Source organism: Diadema antillarum, unplaced genomic scaffold (genome assembly GCF_040938485.1).
Source record: "Diadema antillarum isolate AM-2024a unplaced genomic scaffold, OU_Dant_1.0 scf00000166, whole genome shotgun sequence".
NCBI classification, from domain to species: Eukaryota; Metazoa; Echinodermata; class Echinoidea; order Diadematoida; family Diadematidae; genus Diadema; species Diadema antillarum.
In genome coordinates, this window is record NW_027271055.1 from 1,396,295 (window position 1) to 1,418,412 (window position 22,118).

General features: G+C 40.2%; 1 protein-coding gene and 1 long non-coding RNA gene across 2 annotated transcripts; both read right to left on the reverse strand.

The window, feature by feature from the left end:
* On the reverse strand, window positions 1-15,710 carry LOC139722499 (antiviral innate immune response receptor RIG-I-like). The gene is made up of 12 exons (XM_071633788.1): window positions 15,680-15,710; window positions 14,723-14,907; window positions 11,782-12,015; window positions 10,865-10,960; window positions 7,090-7,252; window positions 6,426-6,521; window positions 5,059-5,228; window positions 4,509-4,650; window positions 3,473-3,712; window positions 2,904-3,068; window positions 1,700-1,854; window positions 1-456 (listed from the first exon to the last, which is right to left on the reverse strand). The coding sequence occupies exons 1-12, from the start codon at window positions 15,708-15,710 to the stop codon at window positions 1-3; spliced, it is 2,133 nt and encodes a 710-aa protein (XP_071489889.1).
* Window positions 15,711-16,433: 723 nt separating this feature from the next.
* Window positions 16,434-21,839, reverse strand: LOC139722476 (uncharacterized). The gene is made up of 3 exons (XR_011710283.1): window positions 21,585-21,839; window positions 21,055-21,188; window positions 16,434-16,525 (listed from the first exon to the last, which is right to left on the reverse strand). It is a non-coding gene; the product is annotated as an uncharacterized lncRNA (long non-coding RNA).
* Between the last annotated feature and the right edge of the window lie 279 nt (window positions 21,840-22,118).

A 22,118-nucleotide genomic window follows, 5' to 3' on the forward strand; every position in this document is an offset into this window, starting at 1 on the left:
CTACGAGATATTCTCTTCTAGGTGGGCAACCTCTTCAAGTGATGCCTCCTTGAAGGTGAAAGGCAGGGAACTCCACTTTTGGTAGTGTTTGGACTTGGCGTCATTGTCTATTACAAGGAAATACTTCACCGAGATGGCAAGGATGTAAGCTTCTCTGAATTTCAGAACTATACCCCACTTGATGTGACAATCCTTGCATGCTAGTTCGTGCTCACTCTTCCTCACGCTCGCCCATTCCCTCTTCTCGGGCGAGTGGCGGTCAGTGGAAAGTCTGACCACTTTCTTCTCGAGAAAATCAGGGGCAATAATGACGTGGTGACCTCCCGGTATCACCCTGATGTCACTTGACCGACAGACAAGAACCCGACACTTCTGGCACCGGAACTCATGGTTCAATTCAACATGTTCATGGGCCAATGATTTTCGTCCCAAGTGCCTTCCTTGGATGGCTATTATCTGACAGAAAGAGATGAGACATTTACCTTTAGTACTCACTAGTCAACTTTTCTATACCATAACAACTCCATTGTCTGTATGTCTCACAGGGATCATTAAGTCTCACAAAATAATCACTCTTCATTTCTCATCTACTCACATACACATCCTGCTTATAAACGGACGAAAATTCTGCCATGAAATTGTTTATGATCCTATACATCATAAATTGCCGGACATATAACACCAGTACTCAGCATCAGTGTTGTGTGTAAATTTTGTGAGGATGGTACTTGGAATATGACAATGACCAGGCGAATTTTAATGTACATGGTACAATGGCCCAAAACTTTGTCTAATCAACCCCATATAGTCCTTGATGTGTTTGTTCCTCGTGCTCTGTGCTATAGTCTTTCTACAAGCCTTTTACCATATTTTACAAACACCTTGCAATTACATCAATTCAAAATGATCATTTTTCTATGTTCAAGATTGAAGATTCAAATTTATTTTCACTTCCATCAAATAAACAAAGAAAGTATATACAATGCATATGCACAGGATATTTGTAATAATTGCAGAATGTGATTTAACAACGTACACATGAAAATGAGTAGCAGATGAAAAAAAACCGCAATTATATCATTGTTAATATATGCATAAAGCGTATAATGCAGGTTAACTAAGGATGGGGATGGAAGTGGAGGGTCCCACTAAGAAGCAGAGCTTGTACGATATGGGACCCTCAGAAAATACACAAGACAGCAATACAAAACAAAATAAAACGAACTGATGTCAGCTGACATGAAATCAAAATAATTGGGAAGGGAAAAAAGAAAGAAAAAAGAAAAAAAGGAAAAGAAAGGGAAAAAAACTACTAGCAAAAAAAAAAATCAAACAATCTTGACAACCTATTAGAGAATGACCCCATTAAAAAAAAAAATGTAATTTTGAACCAAAAGAATTGACATTTTTACCAAGGATGAATCCTCAAGCCATGATACTTCCAAAATACCATGTTAACCCTCTGTATGCCATATCAATTTCTCGTCCATTGGTTTGTATGTGGATTTGTGCATATTTGACTCATTGACACACAAAGGACTGAAGAAGAGATTCACTTACTGGCTAGGTGACTCTGTAGTACTAGTAATCATAAAACAGCCAACTAACTGTAGGCATGCCATAACTGCACTGCAAAAATTAAACTAAAATATACCTGATGTACGTGAAGTCTTTGGAGACAGCAACAAATTCTTTTTACCTTCTGCTTGAGCATCTCCTCCGGGAGTTCACTGAGTTCCTCCGTAGCTTCCCTCATCACTTTCTCCTGCTGTTTACCAAGTTGGTCCTTCTTCTCCAAGCCTCTCTCTTGGTGAACTACCAGCTCAAATCGGCCTCCCGGGGCCCGGGTGCGTCCTGGGGACATTGATGACAATGGTGGTGATAATGATGATGTTAATGATAAAAATGATCATGTTTCTAGGTGCTCTACAACCCACACAAATGTAAGCATATAAATATAAGGGTGCAAAATTATGTATCGGGATCTCAGAGGATGTTGTGTTTCCAGCCTTTGTTTACAAAAACCTAGAAAGAACTTCTTGAAAACGCTGATCAGATTGTCACCAAACTTGGCGGGTATCATCGTTAGGGTGATAGAGTATGTATCTATGCAAATGGACACCATTCCTCACTTGGGGGCCCCCAGGGGCACAACGCCGTGGGTGGGGGGGGGGGGGGAGAGGGGTGATTCTCACAGAAGATGATACCAACAAAGTAAAATGTATGACCACCACACTGTGTGGGTATGTGGACCTCAGCTGTTGAAGGGGAAAACAAATATATGAACTAGGTCAGCTAGCTGCTGAATCACGGACGAGAAAGCTCTTAAAAGATTTCTGATGAACAGACCCCAGAAATGTTGTAAGGAAATGACTTTTTTAAAACTCTTTTTACTAAAGTGACCAAAATGTGGGGAGGAATTCCCTTTAATCCAGAGTCAGACTCCACATTTCTGAGGTTTGGTGCTATATCTTTGCATTATCATTTTTACTATTCATTCTTACAGTCTCAAGTGGAATAAAATGTTCACTCGCTTTCGAGCCCTTTGTTACTTATAATGATTATTCATCTTGGTTGCAGAATTTTCAATAGCCTCTTAATTGCTGACTTTGTAACCAAATCTTAAAATTGCAATGCATTTTCAAAGACTAAAATTCCTCTCTCTCTCTCTCTCTCTCTCTCTCTCTCTTTATCAAATTGGCAACATTTTGAAAATGTTCTCTCTAATTTTGTGCAGATGTAATGACTTTAACAAGCTCCATCTATTTTTTTTCCAATATAAGACACACAGTGAAATTGAAAGGTGCCAATTCAATGTTGACAATTTTTCCCGGGCAAAGCAAAAATTCCCCCGGGTAAATCCCCCCAGGACTCGACGGGTTAACTTTGATCTCTGTTCATACCTCTGGCCTGAAGGCATCCTTCACCATCACTGATGTAGTTGTAGCGGAACACAAAGTTGCAGGCTGGCACGTCGATGCCTTGCTCCACAAATGTTGCAATGAGCAGCTTGTGTTCCCCGTCGCGGAACTTGTTAAGGATATCCCTTTGGTGCCGCAAACTCATTCCTGTTGGAAATGGGACAGTGTGAGGATTTCTGTAACTTCTCAGTTCCCCCTCTAAGAGATAAAGATCAAATTCACAGCGGATGTGAAGCTCACAGTCAATAACTGGTGCGCCCCTGCAGCTTCTCATGCAGTTGACTATATGCCACAAAGATTCCATGAATATTACGTCACGATATGGCACATTTTTCTCAATCGGCATTTTGTCTTCAACGTAACGACGTTTGTTTGATCACATGATGCTATGTATAGACCAATCACAGAACAGGTATAAGAACAGAATAATAAGAACAAGAACAGAACAAGAACATAATACAAACTGCATGATTAAAAAGCAGACAAACTATCAATTTTGCTAGCTCACTCCTAATCACACTGGCACATGGATACAACTATCATTTCCCCACCTGGGTTTCTGGAGCCAACCAATTCCTCGGCATTGAATTCCTGCAACCCTGGAGTGTCCATGATCCACGACTTGAGTGCCTTGGTGGAGGCAATGGTCTGAGTGAAGAGGATCCCACGGAAGTTGGCCAGGCCTCCCTGGAGGGAGTGACAAGCTCCTTCTATGAGCTCCTGAAGCTTTACCAGACCAGGGTTCTTGCTGTATGGACTCTTGCTGAGTTCCTCAAGCTTCACTTCTCTCTCTGTAAGAAAGGCAACAGAGAAAATTTATATGACACCTTTAGCGTCAGGGGATTACTTTCTTCACTGAATGTCCACAAGGAAAGACACAACAGAGATTGATAAAGAAAGTTCTTTACATTTCTGATGTTCATTTTGATATCAACTTTCAAAAGGCATGGTGGACTACATGACATTGTGACCTAATAAGGCATGCATGCTGAATAAAAGTATGTGTCGTCATGTTTGAACAAGACATTCTCGAATGTCTTGTCTCGAGCCATTCACGAATCTCACAATCATACGTTATATTAAACTTCCATCACCCAACATGCTAGAATAATTCATAACACAAGGACATGTCCAGTATAAGTCAGTATGTAATTTGAGAAAATCAATGTACAATAATGATGGATAAAATTAAATAATTATGTTTTGTGAAACCAATATAATGCGACCATGTATAATGATATGGCACATATAATGTCACCTTCGAATGCCTCTATGACAGTGATTAAAGCTTTGAAAAACAAAACAAAACAAAAACAAACAACACATTCCATTCCACGTATTTCACTGATCATGAAATACGTTTCAGTATTGACTTGCCATTAATTTGATGCCTTTCACTATTGTCTTGATAATATTCCCATTAGATGTGACTAAAAATCCATTCACATCAAGCTACATGAAACAAAGCAAATCAAAATATCATTAAATCTATTCCTAACTAATTCAAAACAATGCAGTCTCCTTTCATCCACTTTAATTCAACTGAAATGATACTATACCCTACGAAGACATTATAGAAAAGCTGACCCCTAAATAGGCTGATTAGCTCGAGGTCTGCACTGGTCCGATCGGACCCCTTTTCCTCCTCTTTCTTGATGAAATTCTGAAGGTAGAGTAGGGCATCTTTCGTCCGCGCTGTTTCATGAATAGAAAGAGCAGTGCTGTACTCCTGCCAGTGAAAATATACCAATTGCAAATTCATATCAATGTACATACGAAAACGGCAGATTCTGGCCAAAGATTTATCATTCAAAAGTTGGTTCTTCATTGGTGAAATGACCGACTGGTAGGTGGTGTCATGGGTGTGAGGCATACTTTGCATGATAGTCCTAAATGGATTTTTTTTTTTTCATGGGGTGACTTCAATTTGATCAGCATTAGATGAAATTCTCCACAAATTTGGGTACGAGGCAAACACGCTGTTTTGTTTAAAAATTCTCAGATATAATGAATTTTAAAAATAAATGGTAGGCCCATTATGGGGTTGTTTAGTCACCGATGTTAAAATATTACTTGATATGTGGAAGCATAAAGAAGTACTTTAGATTTCAGAACGATCAATGGGACATAGGCCTACCTTGAGATACTCTGTGTAAGTTTTTAGTTTGCGGTGGCGCAGTCTGCAGTCTTGTTGCTCTGAGATCCGTACGTTCAGCCTGCACAGCTTGTGGTTAAATTTCTCACAGGAGTGGGAGGTACTCAGCAGTTCGGAGAGTGCGCTCCGTGTGCTGCTGAAGAGTTCACACCCTGAAGTCAGAATTGTACAAACAAGACAGGGGCCCTGTTTCATAAAGCTGTTCGTAAAGTTACGAACAACTTACGAGCGACTGGTGATCAGTTCTGATGTGCTATACCTATCAGAATTTCCATAATTCAGCACAAGAACTGATCACCAGTCGCTCGTAAGCTGTTCGTAAGTTTACGAACAGCTTTATGAAACACCCCAGGGGTCCAGTGCTCACAATGAGCACAGCAAGTTCGCCTTCCACGCGTTCTTGAAGACTATTTTACCTAAGAATAAAGCAAACTTGGGGGAGCAAATTAGGGCCCAATTTTACATTTTCATCTTGTTCTTGAAAAGGCATGGTCACATTTTCACCAAACCAGGCAGGTATTATCACTAGAGTGTGATAGAACATTATACTTGTGTAAGTGGGCACGTTTCCCCACTTGGAGCGTAATACATTCTATGTGGATTTTCTTCTATTTTCTGGTAGTAATTACTGATTTCTTTCTATATTTTCGCAAGACTTCGAATGATTGCTTCATGCACATGAGTTAACACCCATATAGATCCTTGTCATTTGATGGGTTATTTGCTATTGATCATTCGTCTCATCTCCATGGTCTCATTTTATCGTTGGGTCATCATTCATGCAGCGAGGCTCCATTTACCGTGCAATCTTTGATCCATACGATTTGATCCACTGCACGCACGCCGAGAGCCCGGCACACTACCAGGGGCGGATCCAGGAATTTTGTAAAGAGGGTGCACCTATACAAAATGAGGGGGGGGGGGGGGTGCACGCACCCCTCCCCGTTGTTTCTTTTTATTTCTTTTATTTTAACAAAAAGAAAAGATAAGGGGGGGGGGCGCCCAGTGCGCTGCACCCTGGATCCGCCACTGCACTACGCTTGTAAAACGCTGGTGTTTGCAGTGTGTATGCGACAGTGAGCTAGTGTAAAGCGCTCAGTGAGCATTCTCTCAATCTCAGATCTTACACAATCTCTATTCTTTCTAAATTCAGAAAACATCAAATGACAAGGATCTATTTTAGGTGACATAAAACAAATGATACATTTTTTTTTCATTCGTGCAATGGATGGAATATTTAATTCGGTGAAAGGTGGATCATTTAATCTTTCACCTCATGAAATATTCTAACTGTCCATTGCACTCTTAAACATTCATTATTTGTATACCAGAGAATGTGTTTAACTAACCCGGAATCTTGTTAATCAAAATAATGATTTTAATCATGATATCTTGGATCTCTTCCCCGAAGGCATCTTTTTCTCGTCCTCTGACAGTGTGACAATCTGGATGGAATACTGAAGAAAGAACAAAAAGAATCACTTACATGCATGATATAGACTTCAAAGCAAGGCTTCTTCGTTAAGATACCTACATAATCAAGTGTGCTGTTTTGTGTCAGTAATATATTAAGTCCATAAGGAACCACTTCTTCTTCTTCTTCTTCTTGATTTTTTTTTTTTAGAAATGGGAAATAAGTGAAGATTCGTGAGCAAACAAGTCAGAGATTTATAAGAGACCATGATATCACCTCTTCTTCTAATTTGCTTGGTAGACAATTATGGGAATACAAGTATAATTTTTGAATTCCGTAACGCTTTTTTGTTTGTTTGTTTGTTTGCTTGCTTGCTATATTTCATTCATTACAGTCAACTCAAACATGGAGCAAATTTATGAATTGTATTTACTGCATCTCCCCCCTCACAGACACCATAGAGCCTACAACATGCAGCCTCTTACTTCAGGCAAACATGCATTCATCAAGCAGTGAGAGTTGAGTGAGTGTAGGATAACACCACAAACTGAATGCTGAGGCTAAATTACACGAGTTTCTGCTTTATGTCACTTGCTCACCATCTTTCGGTTTGTTCTCAACATCAGCCAGGCTCTTCCTGTGTCTCTTCACTGTGGACACTCTGACTGCATCCAAGTTGGCGCAAATGTTGATCATGTACCTCAATGCCTCATTCTTCTTGAGTGCATGTCCCAATCCAAACGAAGCTGTCATTCCCAAGATCTTTACAAAGGAGTCATCATCGTCGGTTGAGAATGATAAGGGCGTTAAGTGACCACAAAACCCATAGTGTTCGAGAAGACTTAAAGCCCTTCTCATTCTCAGCAGACGTCATCATCATCATGAATCAATTGGGTCATTTTACCACTAGACACCAAATTCAATTCTATTCAGTTTAGTTAATTTTCATATTTCTCATAATGGGATGTATACATTGTAAATAATGTAAGCACAAATCATCATACTTTGTTAATTGCCCCCCCCCCCAAAAAAAAAAAGAAGAAAGAAGTATATAAACATACACATGGTGTAGTCGTATATATGGTTAAGGTTGTACATAATGATTACATCAGAGAAAGGGGACGGGGTGTTGCGGCACAAATTGTCGCCCCTGCACAAATTGTCGCCTGGCGACAATTTGTGCTGCTTGTGCAGTTCCCATAAGATTTTGACCTCGATGGCGACATTTTGTGCTGGCAAAATGAAACGTAGCTGCACAAATTGTCGTCGGCCATGCACTATGAATTGCGTGTTTGGGGTGGTTGCTCCGGTGTTATGTTATATTCTAGGTGTGTATTATGTGACTTGTGTATGCGTTTGCGCATAGCTGTGTGTGTGTGCATGGGCGTCACCAGGGGGGGGGGGGGGGGTGCGTTGGGTGCGAACGCACCCCCCTTCAGACCCTAAAAAAAATAAAAAATAAAAAAATAAAAACCTTCAGTCTGCGAGCGACCTCAACGCCGGACACTAAATGATTATTATTTTTTATCTATCTTTTTTTTTGAAATTTTGCATCGGGAACAAAAACAAAAAAAAAGAAAAAATCGTGGGCAAAAGTAATTCGAACCCCTGGTTCTGGCAGCACTGATTTTATACATAATTATCTACTAGTACAAGTGTATTCTATACAGTGTTGACTGATTTGATTATACATAGATTTTGGACATCCTTCTCATACTTGGTCACTTCGATGCCACCTCGCTGGTCATACCTCCCCCAGTCATGAACATAAACCGACACCCTTGACTACCAGTGGCGGATCCAGGGGGAGGGGCGCACCGGGCGTCCCCCGCCCCCTCTTAATTTCCAAAGCGAAAAAGTATATCTACAAACGGCAGTTTTTGGACTGTAAAGTGTCAAAATTTTCACGCTCGCTCGCTGGCATTTAGTCGTAATGCCATTCTCCTGAAGTTGCTGCCAGTAATTGCCGGCAGTTCCACCCGGTGCGTCCCCCCCCCCCCTTACTGCAAAAAATATAGCTACAAACGGCAGTTTTGGGACTGTAGAATGTCACAATTTTCAAGCTCGCTCGCTCCGCTCGCTCGCATTTAAATTCTCCTAATATTGCTGCCAGTATTTGCCAGCAGTTGCACCCGGTGCGCCCCCTCAATTTCGAAAGCAAAAAAAGATATAGCATCAAACGGCAGTTTTGGGACTGTAAAATGTCAAAATTTTCAAGCTCGCTCGCATTTAATCTTAATGCAATTCCCCTGATGTTACTGCCAGTAATTGTCTGCAGTTGCGCCCGGTGCGCCCCCCCCCCCCTTAATTTCCAAAGCGAAAAAATATAGCTACAAACGGCAGTTTTTCTACTGTAAAATGTCAAAATTTTCAAGCTCGCTCTCTTCGCTCGCTCGCATTGAATCGTTATGCAATTCACCTGATGTTGCTGCCAGTAATTGCCAGCAGTTGCGCCCGGTGGCATGCGCTCCACCCCCACCCCCTTTAATTTCCAAGGCGAAAAAATATGGCTAAGAACGGCAGTTTTTGGACTGTAAAATGTAAAATTTTCAAGCTCGCTCGCATCGTTTTGCAATTTACCTGATGTTGCTGCCAGTAATTGCCAGCAGTTCCGCCCGGTGTGCCCCCCTCCCTTAATTTCCAAAGCGAAAAAATATGGCTAAGAACGGCAGTTTTTGGACTGTAAAATGTAAAATTTTCAAGCTCGCTCTCTTCGCTCGCTCGCATCTAATCGTTATGCAATTCACCTGATGTTGCTGCCAGTATTGCCAGCAGTTCCGCCCGGTGCGCCCCCTCCCTTGATTTCCAAAGGCAGTTTTTGGACTGTAAAATGTAAAATTTTCAAGCTCGCTCGCATTTAATCGTTATGCAAATCACCTGATGTTGCTGCCAGTAATTGCCAGCAGTTCCGCCCGGTGTGCCCCCTCCCTTTATTTCCAAAGCGAAAAAATATAGCAACAAACGGCAGGTTTTTTTTTTTACTGTAAAATGTCAAAATATTCAAGCTCGCTCGCTCCGCTCGCTCGCATTTAATTGTTACGCCTTTCTCCTGATGTTGCTGCCAGTAATTGCCGGCAGTTGCGCCCGGTGCGCCCTCCCCCCTTTATTTCCAAAGCGAAAAAAAAATATAGCTCCAAATGGTAGTTTTTTTTACTGTAAAAGATGAAATCCTAGCTACGCCGGTGCCCTTTCCCCGCTTGGTTTCCCGCCACAACAGTAAAAGTCTAGGGATTGAGAGCTTCCTACATTCCAAATGTCTGTCAAAAAAAAAAAAAAAAAAAAAATCTCGTTTCATTAGGGTCAAAACGCACCCCCCTTGAAAAAAAGCTGGTGACGCCCCTGGTGTGTGTGTGTGTGTGTGTGTGTGTGTGTGTGTGTGTGTGTTTGGAGTATAATAATATAATATGTGGAAACTGTGTGCATGTGTGGTGGTTGTGTAGTGGTAGTGGCTTGTTTGTCTGTGTGTATACGTGTGCTTAAAGCTGGCTGTCGCGACCAGGGTTGCCAAATGGACACTAGTATTCATGGCTAAACTCTGTACACTTCATAGCCAAATTATTACGTGGTTTTTTTTTTCTCACGGCCAAATTTTTATCCATCTACAATTCAATTCAATTCAATTCAAAATTATTTTATTTCCATATAAAGTAATACAAAGTAATATACAATAGAAGTAGGTTCACTACTATGCCGAATACGATAAGTTGACGAATATACTATGTATCCTTGAAAATTGATGCTTATGTCTCAATTCAATATTGCATAAAACGCTATACTACGTGAATTTAGTTACAGTACATGTAACTGAAACCCTTTATCATACGCGTCCATTACACATACCTGTATTTTTCAAGGTTTAGATTTTGATGTTTATTAAATTATCTGTTCATTTTTAACGTTTTTCTTTCTTTTTTATACTTCGTTAGTCAGAGTGTACGTGGTATTTGAAACACTTTCTCATACCTACCAATTTGATAACAATTTATCATGGTTTATTGTGTTAGCTTGATGTTCTATGAGGGCTACATAATGTAATTTCTTTTTTTCTTCATTTTTCAGACCACCAAATTTCTTTGTCTGGCCACCAAAATATGAAATGTGATGATCTAAACGGGCCACTATAGAAAAAAAAAGTCGACTACCGAGCCTTGCATAAAATATAGTTAGAATAAAATGTGCGCACACACACCGACGCACACAAACACAATATGTATAGACATGTGCACCTGTAGTCTTCCTACAAGGATATGTGAACTATTCCTGTGCTGACATAGGATGTCCCTAACATAAGACGTAAGGTAGCATTACCATGGCAACCAATGAATATCTTACACAGAAAGTTACATCTCACACCTCCAAATATTCGAAACTCACTTGAGGAAGGGACTTGTTAAAGTTTTCTCCATTTTCTTGCAAGGTCGACTTCAACTCAAAGTACTTCTTCATCACCTTGTTGTATTGGCTATCCTTCTGCAAAACAAACAAGACCACAACGCCTTACATAATGAGGAGCTCGCGAAGATTTTAGTAATACAAATCTCGTTCGGTTACATGCCCAGAGTGTACGTGCAGGCACAACACATATTGAGCGATTTTCAGCGCGCTGCGGTCTGGCTGAAAAAGACGTACAGTAGGTAAAGAGGTTGGGAAGTGATGCTAAAAACTCAAATCTATTGTGGCACTGTAGCTTTATATATATATATATATATATATATACATAGTATAATTGGGAGGAGGGGTGTAACACATAAAAACATTGTACGCTAAAATTGCAGAGCTTTGTGGATGTATGGTTGTATAATGACTTAGAAATTGAAATAAGACATCACCTTTAAGTTGACTGCAACAGATATAAAAACAAACAAAGAAAAAGAAGTATCATTTAAATCAAAAAATCTAAAACAAATCAAAAAGTAATCAAAGTCCTAAATCTACTTGTTTTCACACACACACACACACACACATATTACATGTACAAAATATCAACTGCAATCACTATGCAAATTATAGGAAGTGACGATGTGTCATTCCCTTCCAAGTTCCAGCTTTCCAATTGGCCCGATCAACAATCTCTACTGAATCTCTTGGTTTGAAAATAATTCAATATAAATAGAGGATTCTGGTCCCATTCTGGTGGGATTAAAAGCCCTCAGTTCATGACAATTTGATAACCAGCAAAGAAGACAGGCCAACGAATGTGTGCTGATCAACACAAAAACTCATTTAGGAATGATGTCAACATGAACACTAGACAATGCTGCTTCCCCAGCTGCCCATCATAAACACCCTACCTTGGTTTCATGACACTCGTCAAAGATGATGAGGTCAATGTCCTTTAAGAAGACTTGACCTTTGACGAGCGCGTCCACCAAAATTTGGGCTGTCAGCACCACCACACTGTTTTCCTCCAAGAGAACCTCCAGGGGAAGCCGAGTGGAGGCGGAGAGTCCGTGATCACCACAGACGTAGGCAACCTTGTCTATATACTTCTTGAAGAGAGTACTTTTCTGATGCACAAGAGGTACCTTCAGAATCAATTAATAAAGTTTCTCACTAATGATTAAGGCACAAAATTAAATCACTTCATCTGGACTTACTGTTTAATTTCGAGAACGTTTTCACGTCCGATTTGGGATGCTTCGTCAGCTCGTCTGACTCGTCTGCCTCGTATGAGGCCTCCATCCATTTCAAGCTTAATCGCTTATGATGGTGGTCTCCTGCATTCAATTATCTCTGTTGTTTACTGAAAAATACTGTATATTTTATTCTATGTTTCTGTGTATCTACATTGCTCAATGCAATCACCTATGTGAATCTATTTATGTACTGTTATCGATTTATTTCACTGCACTTGTTATTCTTTGTCTTTGTACTTTTTGAAGTTTGCATTCAAATTGCATCTGATTGAATGCAGAAATAAAAGCAAACAAACAAACAAACTCCCGATGGCGGGAAAGCGCCGTTGCCGATCGGCGTAGACACTCGGTCGATGTCGTTGAGGAATTCTCCGGATGACAGAGTTGTTCACCCAGGAGAGGTTGTGTCGCAGTCCCCTACCCTTATCAAGATGGGGTTCTCGGAGTTGACTGACGTTAGACGGCTTCCCGGACCCCCTCTCAAATCGGCACCCAGGCCCCTTTTCTAGCTTACATTTTTGTCAAGGGAAGTTGTGTTTGAAGGTCTCCAGGTGGGAGAAGACGGCCGAATCAATGCCCAGTGTACCTAGTATTCGATGTGAACCGCTTATAAAGAGGCTGCTTGGTTTCACAAAGGTATTTCTGTTGCAATCCTCCTCTTGACATTAAATGGCGTAGACGACTTTCTTTTCTTTCTTTTTTCTTCTTCTTTGGCACCTTATTCTTCAGGGTGCAAGTTTCTGCTATGGTGGTTTTTTTTTTTTTTTTTTCAGCCGGTTTGAAGTAAAAGAGAACGCGCTACCTGAAGGCATCCGTTTGATTTTCTCCGAAAGCCCGCTGACATAAGGCACCGATCGAGACACCTATGCCCCGGCGTTGCTCTGCTGGACATGTTTCATTGTCACGATGCTGACGTTTTCGTGGGTGAATAGCTGATGAATGTGAATAGATGTGCTTATATAACCTTCAAGATTTTTATACACGTATGATCATTCACCTAGACATAAACATGCATTCCTATATAATTATCATTAATTTGATGCGTATTTACACGCGCGTACATGTTATAGTATGCACATCACATGTTACACAATGTTGACTCATACAGATTAATATTTCTTTTAATGTTATTTTTGACAATGATATTGATATTGTATTGCTGTATATCTCTTGTATGTCTAACATGTATGTTATAGGTGTGTTTTGTATATGTATGTACTGATGTATGTATGCATGTAAACAAAACAAATTTCCAGAAACGGACAGTAAAATCGAATTGAATTGAACTGATTTGAATTATCCTATAGATAAAGAGCCTCTGTTGGTTAAAGAGGGGTCCGGGAAGCCTTCTACGTCAACTCGGAGAACCCCATCCTTGATAAGGGTAGGGGTCTGCGACACAACCTCTCCCGGGTGTACAGCTCTGCCATCCGGAGAATTCCTCCACGACTGACTCCGGACAATAACACCGACAGTTCGTCTGAGCTGATCGACAACGACTTTTACCGTCCAGGATCGGACGTCCCGTTCGCGGAACTAAAACAGTATAAAGTCCAGACACCGGATGAAGTGATTTCATTTACCTGGATGAATCAAAACTAAATTACTCACTTATGCACTGGAAAATGAGACAACTGATTAAGATATATGGGTAAATTTCACGAAATATAATATTATGATGATTTTTTGTCAATCGGAGTAATTGATTTTCACTTTTCATGAAACAGCAAAAGGGCATGCAAATATTGAGATGACTCACATGTTTTCATTAAAAATAAATCAACTAAACACACAAATTCCCCATACCTAGATATTCGTTAATTCGAAAATGAAATAAACTCGCTGTATCTCGGGGTAGGTTCATGCGAAGTCGCTGTAAGTCGCTGTACTAGTTCTAAACTCGCGCGTATCTCATGGACAACTCAGCCTGACTCGCAACACCTTCTAGTGCTCGTACTCTTGTGACTCTTGGAAGGTGGTGAATTATTACGAGTTACATAGAGTTCATCTCGAGCTAGTGACGAGTGATGCGAGTGTATTACGAGTACCACGAGGTGTAACAAGTTGCTATTTTTTAACGTGCTAAAGAATTGACACAGTTGTACCGAGTTACGCCGAGCCGTGTCGAGTTGTCGCGAGTTACATGAAGAGTTTTACCCGAGTTATCACGAGTGCCTCCTTTATTAGGCAACTCGTCCCAACTCGCCATGACTCGCCACTACAATTCTGCTAGGCAGAAAGAAATTTTCACGCGAGTTCACTCGAGTGAAATCTCGCTCTAGCTCGCCTTCACTCAAGACTATAACTCGGCTAAGTGGGAGCTAAATGAGCACTTTGATTCTGTGAGAGTTTTTTTCAAGAATTTACAACACTATGATCACTATCAATATCTCTCATATCAGAAAGTGAACATATATACAATGACATGATAAATCATCAGAGTTACTTGCACACATGAAACTGTTATATTTTGCTTAATCTTCACCTCACACTGGTCCACTGAACGTAGGTTATACCTAATACTAGCAATACCAATATCCAATAGTGAAAAAAAAAACCAACAACAACAAAGTGAGTCTGTTGCTAAGCAACCAACCTGATTCACCACAAAGACGATCTTCCCTTCTCCTTTGGTCTTCCTGAGGACCTCTAGAGCCACGGCCACAGAAACGTACGTCTTGCCTGACCCAGTGGGGGCAACAATGACAGCGTTCTGGCCACTGATGGCGGGCTCCGCTAACTCCCTTTGGTAGTCTCCCAACGTCAGAGTCTCCTTCTGTACTGCTCCGGTACATATATGTATGTTATATGTACACACACACACACACACACACACACACACACACACACACACCAGATATATGAATATATGTATGATATATATATATATATATATATATATATATATATATGTATATATATATATATATATATATATATATATGTATATTTATGTGTGTATATATACACACACATATACAACATATATATCAAATAACTATGGATCCAGCCTTAGGGAAACATTGTATGCTCATAATTGTTTTATTAATGAGACATACGACCATAATTTGTGTCTCCTTAACGTTTTAAACTACATTACATTGTATATCCCATTCAATCGCATACTTTACTGCTGACATTGCTTATCTACAAAATTTCTCCTAAAGCTGGATGGATTCAGAATTATATGTATAGGGCCTATATTATATATTTTCCGGCGGAGACCAACTCTTTAACTCAACAGCATCCCCCCCCCCCCCAAAAAAAAGGAGGAACAGTACGACGAACAAAAATAAGCCAGTTCGGTGTTCCAATTTGAGCATGAGCAGAAAAAGGTCATTTGTACTAGGAGACAGGTTTGTTTTTAAATTCACCGAGATGAGCATCTGTGATGTAATGATTATTCATGTAATCCTTCGTAACGGTGCCTGCCAGTACATCCACCTGACAGCAAGCCTGGTATTTGGCAACGTTGGTAGAAAAAAAAATGTTCATGCATTCATAACAGCACACTGAAATAGATGCTTCCCATATCGTTGATATGTAGACGAACCATTCTCTTCACTTGATCTCCGCAGGTTCATTCTTTGTTTGAATACGAGTTCCATAAATTGCTATGTTAGGCAAGCTGATTCATTATGTCCCTTTGAATCGAGTGAAGTGCCTAACCAGCTGAGAAAAATGAAAGGTCATTTGTACCCACTTGTGCACATGAGCTATCTCCGGACTGGCTTATTACAAAACTACACAGTTTTCTCTTTTCTCATATATCTCTCATACTATATAGATTTTGATACATATAATAATGATGATGATAATGATACAAAATTTTATTATTATTTGTTACTAATAGTTATTATTAGCATTACTACTACTAGTACTATCATTACTGCAATAAATGCAAAAAAAAAAAGAAGAAGAGAGAAACAGATGAGATTACTTCCTCCAGCAATATGTACATGATAATAAAGATTACACAAACTCAGATTAAGGAATCAAGTCAGTCAAAACGTACTGGTAATAGACTTCTTACATAAACGTGTTTTTCTTCTATTTGCATAGCACAGCAAACAAACGTCCTCTGTAAGGGAAATGCACAAGCTGGTTTCACTTCAAGCAGATGCTGAGACATAATATCCTTGACATTTAACATAAAAAGCTCATCCCATTTATAATCACATCACTCTGCAACCAAATAAAATCATGTTGTCATTTTAGTTTCACTGAAGTTAAGCCATAATTATGAGCAGACATCATAAAACATATTTTCTTTTTAATCAGGAACTTAAATTTCCACAGGATGACATGTCTTTTTGTATGTACTCACCATTATGTTGTAGGGACTGCAGTTGCACTTGATCCATAGCAACAGACAATTCATTGGAACTACGAACAGCACCTTCAGGGAAAGTGGAATGCAACAGTTCTTTATTGCAGGTTTCTTTGAGTTGTATTGTAAGCATATAAGTAAGACACTGATCAATTAGCCCGTAAAATGTATCTTGCATGAGATATAAGCCCCTTTTGCCTTAACAGTGAATGTTTTTGCCTACTCACACCTCATCAGCGCTATATACCTCTTTATGTGGTGAAGAGTATTACAAAATGTAAGACTATCATTTTGGATTAATTAATACCTTAGAAAATTGAAGAAAAATATATAGTATAGAAGGATTTCCACATTTCTGTGAACAACAACACAAGTGTAAGAAATAAACAAATTAATTTATATGTAAAAAATGTGTTTTTGAGGAAAAAAGTTCTTGTGTATAATCGTTATATCTTCCGTCCATATCCATTTTCATCGCCAGGTATAGTTGTAATGTAGAATTCATCTCAAACGTAGCGCTTTTTTCCTTCCTCTTAGAAAACGAAGAAAGACAATATTTTGTTTGGCTTTTCAAGAGCCAATATTTGTGCGTTTGTTTTGCTTTTAGTTTGTTTTGTGTTTTCGTTTTGTTTTTGTGTGGAGCAGGAAATAATGTACATGGGCCAACAAGTTTTCAACATGGGCCAGTATAGATTTTGTGCATGGGCAAGCAAATTCTCTGTCATGTTGCAGTGCTTCATCCATCAATATCTGGGTGAATTTCGCTATCATCTGTACAGTCATGAAATTAAACGAATGTGGCACCTCTGAATTGCACTGCATATCTTATATTGCAGAAAAATTAGATGGAGCTGTTTAAATTCTTTATCTCTGCACCAAATCTTCTACTAGATATTGAGCTGTATAATACTAACTATACTTCTGTTCTTGCAATACATAGAACAGTTACAGGGCATTATTTTGTACAAACTATCAACAAACATAATAGTGCTTTATAGATGCAATGATTCCACTACATCATAAATCAACTGACCACTTCCACCCTCTCACTGCCTTTTGTCAGCAGCTGATGTTTTCACAATATTTGATAATGTTTTCTTGATCAAGTCATTAGCTTTATTATGCAGGCCGGATGGAAGGAACTTAAAGTGGTACGGTTTCTGTGGGGGACCGGGGGTGAAACCGTGAGCGGGGATGCTGTATTATCAACACTGAAATTCAACGATCCGGTAAACACTTTTTGGTATAGAATATGTGGAAGATTTGGAATGAAAAAAAAAAATACGAGAGAACAAAATAGACATTCAGGGGCAATGTGAATGACTATAAAGTTAATTATCTAAGTGGTATTTTCAACCTCTTGTTATGCGCGTGTATAGAGGATGAACGGATGGGGGTTAGGGTGGAAGTGGGTGTGGGAAGGGGCATTTACATCTGTAGAATCAAAATTGAACGATGTGGTGTATACTTTTGATGGGATATCTGGAAACTTTTTGATAGAAAAGTAAGAAGCGGGGACAATGTGAATGGCTATAAATATTGGAATTTGTCACCTCTTGTTCCGCGGGTGCAGCCATCATTGAAAGTGTATGAAAATAAATTAGGTTGAGGGTGTGCGTGGGCACTGGCGTAGCCAGGGGGGGGGGGGGCGATGGGGGCGGTCGCCCCCCCTAAGATTTGGACCGGGGATTTGGGAGGCGGAAAAAAAAATGCGTGTATACTGTATGCATGCACATGAAGCGGGTCTCCTTTGCAACCTTTCATCAAATAAGGTATTTTTTTTTTAATATTTCACTCAAAGTGTGCACCAGATCGTTGAATTTCAATTCAAAATATGCAAAATTTCTCGTGCTTGGGAGGGGGTATCTCCCTCCCAAACCCTCCCCCTCTGTGCCTCTTTCCCTAGCTAAGTACACTTTTTAGATTTACAAAAAATTCTGAATAATTCTGAGTGCACAAGACTTATCATTTATATTCCGAAAACTGAAGGTTCCCTCATGTATAAGGGGAATTTCCCCTTTTAATCGACCCTTTCCTCCCTCAGCCCCCCCCCCCCATCATTTTTTTTTTTTTGGGGGGGGGGGTGATTTCCCAAATGTTGATTCCATCAATTATGCGTATACGAGATATCTCAATTTCAACCTTAAAAAGATAAAAGCTCCATCGGAAGGGAAGGGTGGAGATAACACTCGCCCACGCCTTCTCCCTGCTTGCCCCCCCCCCCCCCCTTCACCCCGCCATGCAAAGAAGTAGACTGTGGCTATACCCAGATCGCTTTATTTCAATTCTAAAAACGCAAAAGCTCCGCGAGAAGTATTGCACCAAAAATTTGCACCAGATCGCTGAATTTCAGGTCTGAAAACGCAAAATCACCTTCGTGTGGGAGGGGATATGCCCCTATCTACACCCTCGTGTGCATGCTTTTTCTGTTTGATTGCTGAACAGACAGCGTTCATGATATTCAGTGTAAGAATTAATACAAGAAGACTAGTGTATTTAAATTATACCATTTTATAGGCAATTGTTCAATAATAATCTACACTAAAATATACTGCAACCTTAAACAAGTGGGACTGTTTCAACTCGTTAAAACACGCAAAAACATGCATCAAATTGCACCATTTGCAACATCAAAATGCAAAAAGTTCTCACCGTGGGAGGGGGGACACCCCCCTCCCACACCCTCCCCTACCCCCTCGCTCGCTCCGCTCGCTCGGGTTCAGTCGCGTTCATGATATTCAGTGAACAGAATTAATACAAGAAGTGTATTTGAATTATACCATTTTATAGGCAAATTGTTCAATAATAATCTACACTAAAATATACTGCTACCATAAACAATTGGGACTGTTTCACGTCGATAAAACGCGCAAAAACATGCATCAAATTGCACCATTTGCAAAATCAAAATGCAAACAGTTCTTACCGTGGGAGGGGGGACACCCCCCTCCCACACCCTCCCCTCCCCCCTCGCTCTCTCTGCTCGCTCGGGTTCAGTCGCGTTCATGATATTCAGTGAAAAGAATTAATACAAGAAGTGTATTTGAATTATACCATTTTATAGGCAAATTGTTCAATAAAAAATATACTGCTACCTTAAACAAGTGGGACTGTTTCACGTCGATAAAACGCGCAAAAACATGCATCAAATTGCATCATTTGCAACATCAAAATGCAAAAAGTTCTTACCGTGGGAGGGGAACACCCCCCTCCAACACCCTCCCCTCCCCCCTCGCTCGCTCCGCTCGCTCGGGTTCAGTTGCGTTCATGATATTCAGTGAAAAGAATTAATACAAGAAGTGTATCTAAATTATACCATTTTATAGGCAAATTGTTCAATAATAATCTATACTAAAATATACTGCTATGTACCTTAAACAAGTGGGAATGTTTCACGTCGATAAAACGCGCAAAAACATGCATCAAATTGCACCATTTGCAAAATCAAAATGCAAAAAGTTCTTACCGTGGAATCCCACATCCTCCCCTCCCCCTCGCTCGCTCCGCTCGCTCGGGTTCAGTCGCGTTCATGATATTCAGTGAACAGAATTAATACAAGAAGTGTATTTGAATTATACCATTTTATAGGCAAATTGTTCAATAATAATCTACACTAAAATTTACTGCTACCTTAAACAAGTGGGACTGTTTCACGTCGATAAAACGCGCAAAAACATGCATCACATTGCACCATTGCAACATCAAAGTGCAAAAAGTTCTTACTGTGGGAGGGGGACACCCCCTTTCCACACCCTCCCCTACCCCCTCGCTCGCTCCGCTCGCTCGGGTTCAGTCGCGTTCATAATATTCAGTGAAAAGAATTAATACAAGAAGTGTATCTAAATTATACCATTTTATAGGCAAATTGTGCAATAATAATCTACATCAAAATAAACTGCTACTATAAACAAGTGGGACTGTTTCACGTCGATAAAACGCGCAAAAACATGCATCAAATTGCACCATTTGCAACATCAAAATGCAAAAAGTTCTTACTGTGGGAGGGGGACACCCCCCTCCCACACCCTCCCCTACCCCTTCGCTCGCCCCGCTCGCTCGGGTTCAGTCGCGTTCATGATATTTAGTGAAAAGAATTAATACAAGAAGTGTATCTAAATTATACCATTTTATAGGCATGTTTAATAATAATCTACATCAAAATAAACTGCTACCATAAACAAGTGAGACTTTTTCACGTCGATAAAACGCGCAAAAACATGCAGCAAATTGCACCATTTACAACATCCAAATGCAAAAAGTTCTTACCGTGGGAGGGGGGAAACCCCCCTCCCACACCCTCCCCCCCTCGCTCGCTCCGCTCGCTCGGGCTCGGTCGCTTCGCTCCCTCGCAGACTAACCGCCCCCCTAAGATGAAATCCTGGCTACGCCGTTGTGCGTGGGGGTATTCCCCCTACCCCGACACCCCACCCCAACACACACACACACGCACACACGACGGAGCTTTTGCATTTGTAGAGCTGAAATTCAACAATCTAATGCACACTTTAGCTGAAATATCTAGAAAATTTTCAATAAAAAAGTAAGGGAAAAAAAACGTATATCCAGGGATAATGTGCATGGCTAAATCGTGGTATCACCTCTTGTCCTGCTCGTCTGTCTTCACTGATGCGTTCCTAGGTACACAGTCTCTGAAGGTGGAGGGCTCACCGGCAATGACAAAACAAACACCAGTGCATGGAGTTGTGTCATTGCACTTATTACGATAAAAACACTAGGATAAAGAGATGTGACAAAATTAATCAATGTAGTTAATTGACAGTAGCAAAAAAACACAAAATAACTAACTTCTTAAATTGTTGCGTGATATATATATATATTTTTCATTTTGCTGATCAAATTGCAGTTGAACATTTTATATCTGAGTCCAAAGACAAGGGGGTTTCAGGGGGGGGGGGATTACACGCCAATACGCCAATATCGGAAAGGAGGGCCTATATTATTGATTTTGTGTTGGGCTGCTATATCAAACACGTCACACAGACAGCAGTATGCAATCAGATTAGCGTCTTATGTCTGTTCATTTTAGGGTAACGTCACACTGTCTCGTTGATCCCGATCTTGGTTAAAAGCCAATCAACAGCCGAAGCAACATGAACTGTGAACTCACCTCGCTATATGAACAAACAAATGGAGTGGTGAAATACGTTGGTTGGTTCCCTTTTCCGTTCAAATTCTTCGTCCACTGGAATAGCAATAAGGTACTTAAACCTGGCAGAAGGATCCAACATGCAAACATTCAAGAACAAGGTGGCGATTGTCACTCATTCGTTAGTCCAAATCTATCAAAGTAGGCCTACATGTATCTATTTACAACAATACTACAGAATGAGCTTTCAGCAAGCAGTGTTCTCGCTTAACCTCACTCCTGTACGTTCGCAATTTGCACTTGTCACAACGCGAATACCAATATGTCTGATCAATACTAGGCCAGCTGGTGTAAGCACGATGCTCTTGGGGAATCCCAGAGTATCGGGGAATACCACTTCATCCTCCTTATCAACAGCGAGTTATGAAAATCAACTCTGTCATTAACAACTCGATAATTTTCAATAGCAATGAACTTCCTCATGGCTTAAATTTCACACACAGCAGACACTCCTGATACCATGTACATGTATATGACCAATGCAGCCCAGAATTT

What these genes read in the sequence shown, in the direction of transcription:
- LOC139722499 (XM_071633788.1), bottom strand. Translation starts at nt 15,710, where the DNA reads ATGAACCTGCGGAGATCAAGTGAAGAGAATG. An exon ending in ACGAGTGTCATGAAACCAAG is followed by an intron (nt 10,961 to 11,781) that starts GTAGGGTGTTTA and finishes TTTGTTTTGCAG; the next exon opens with AAGGATAGCCAATACAACAA. An exon ending in TTTGATTAACAAGATTCCGG is followed by an intron (nt 5,229 to 6,425) that starts GTTAGTTAAACA and finishes TTCTGACTTCAG; the next exon opens with GGTGTGAACTCTTCAGCAGC.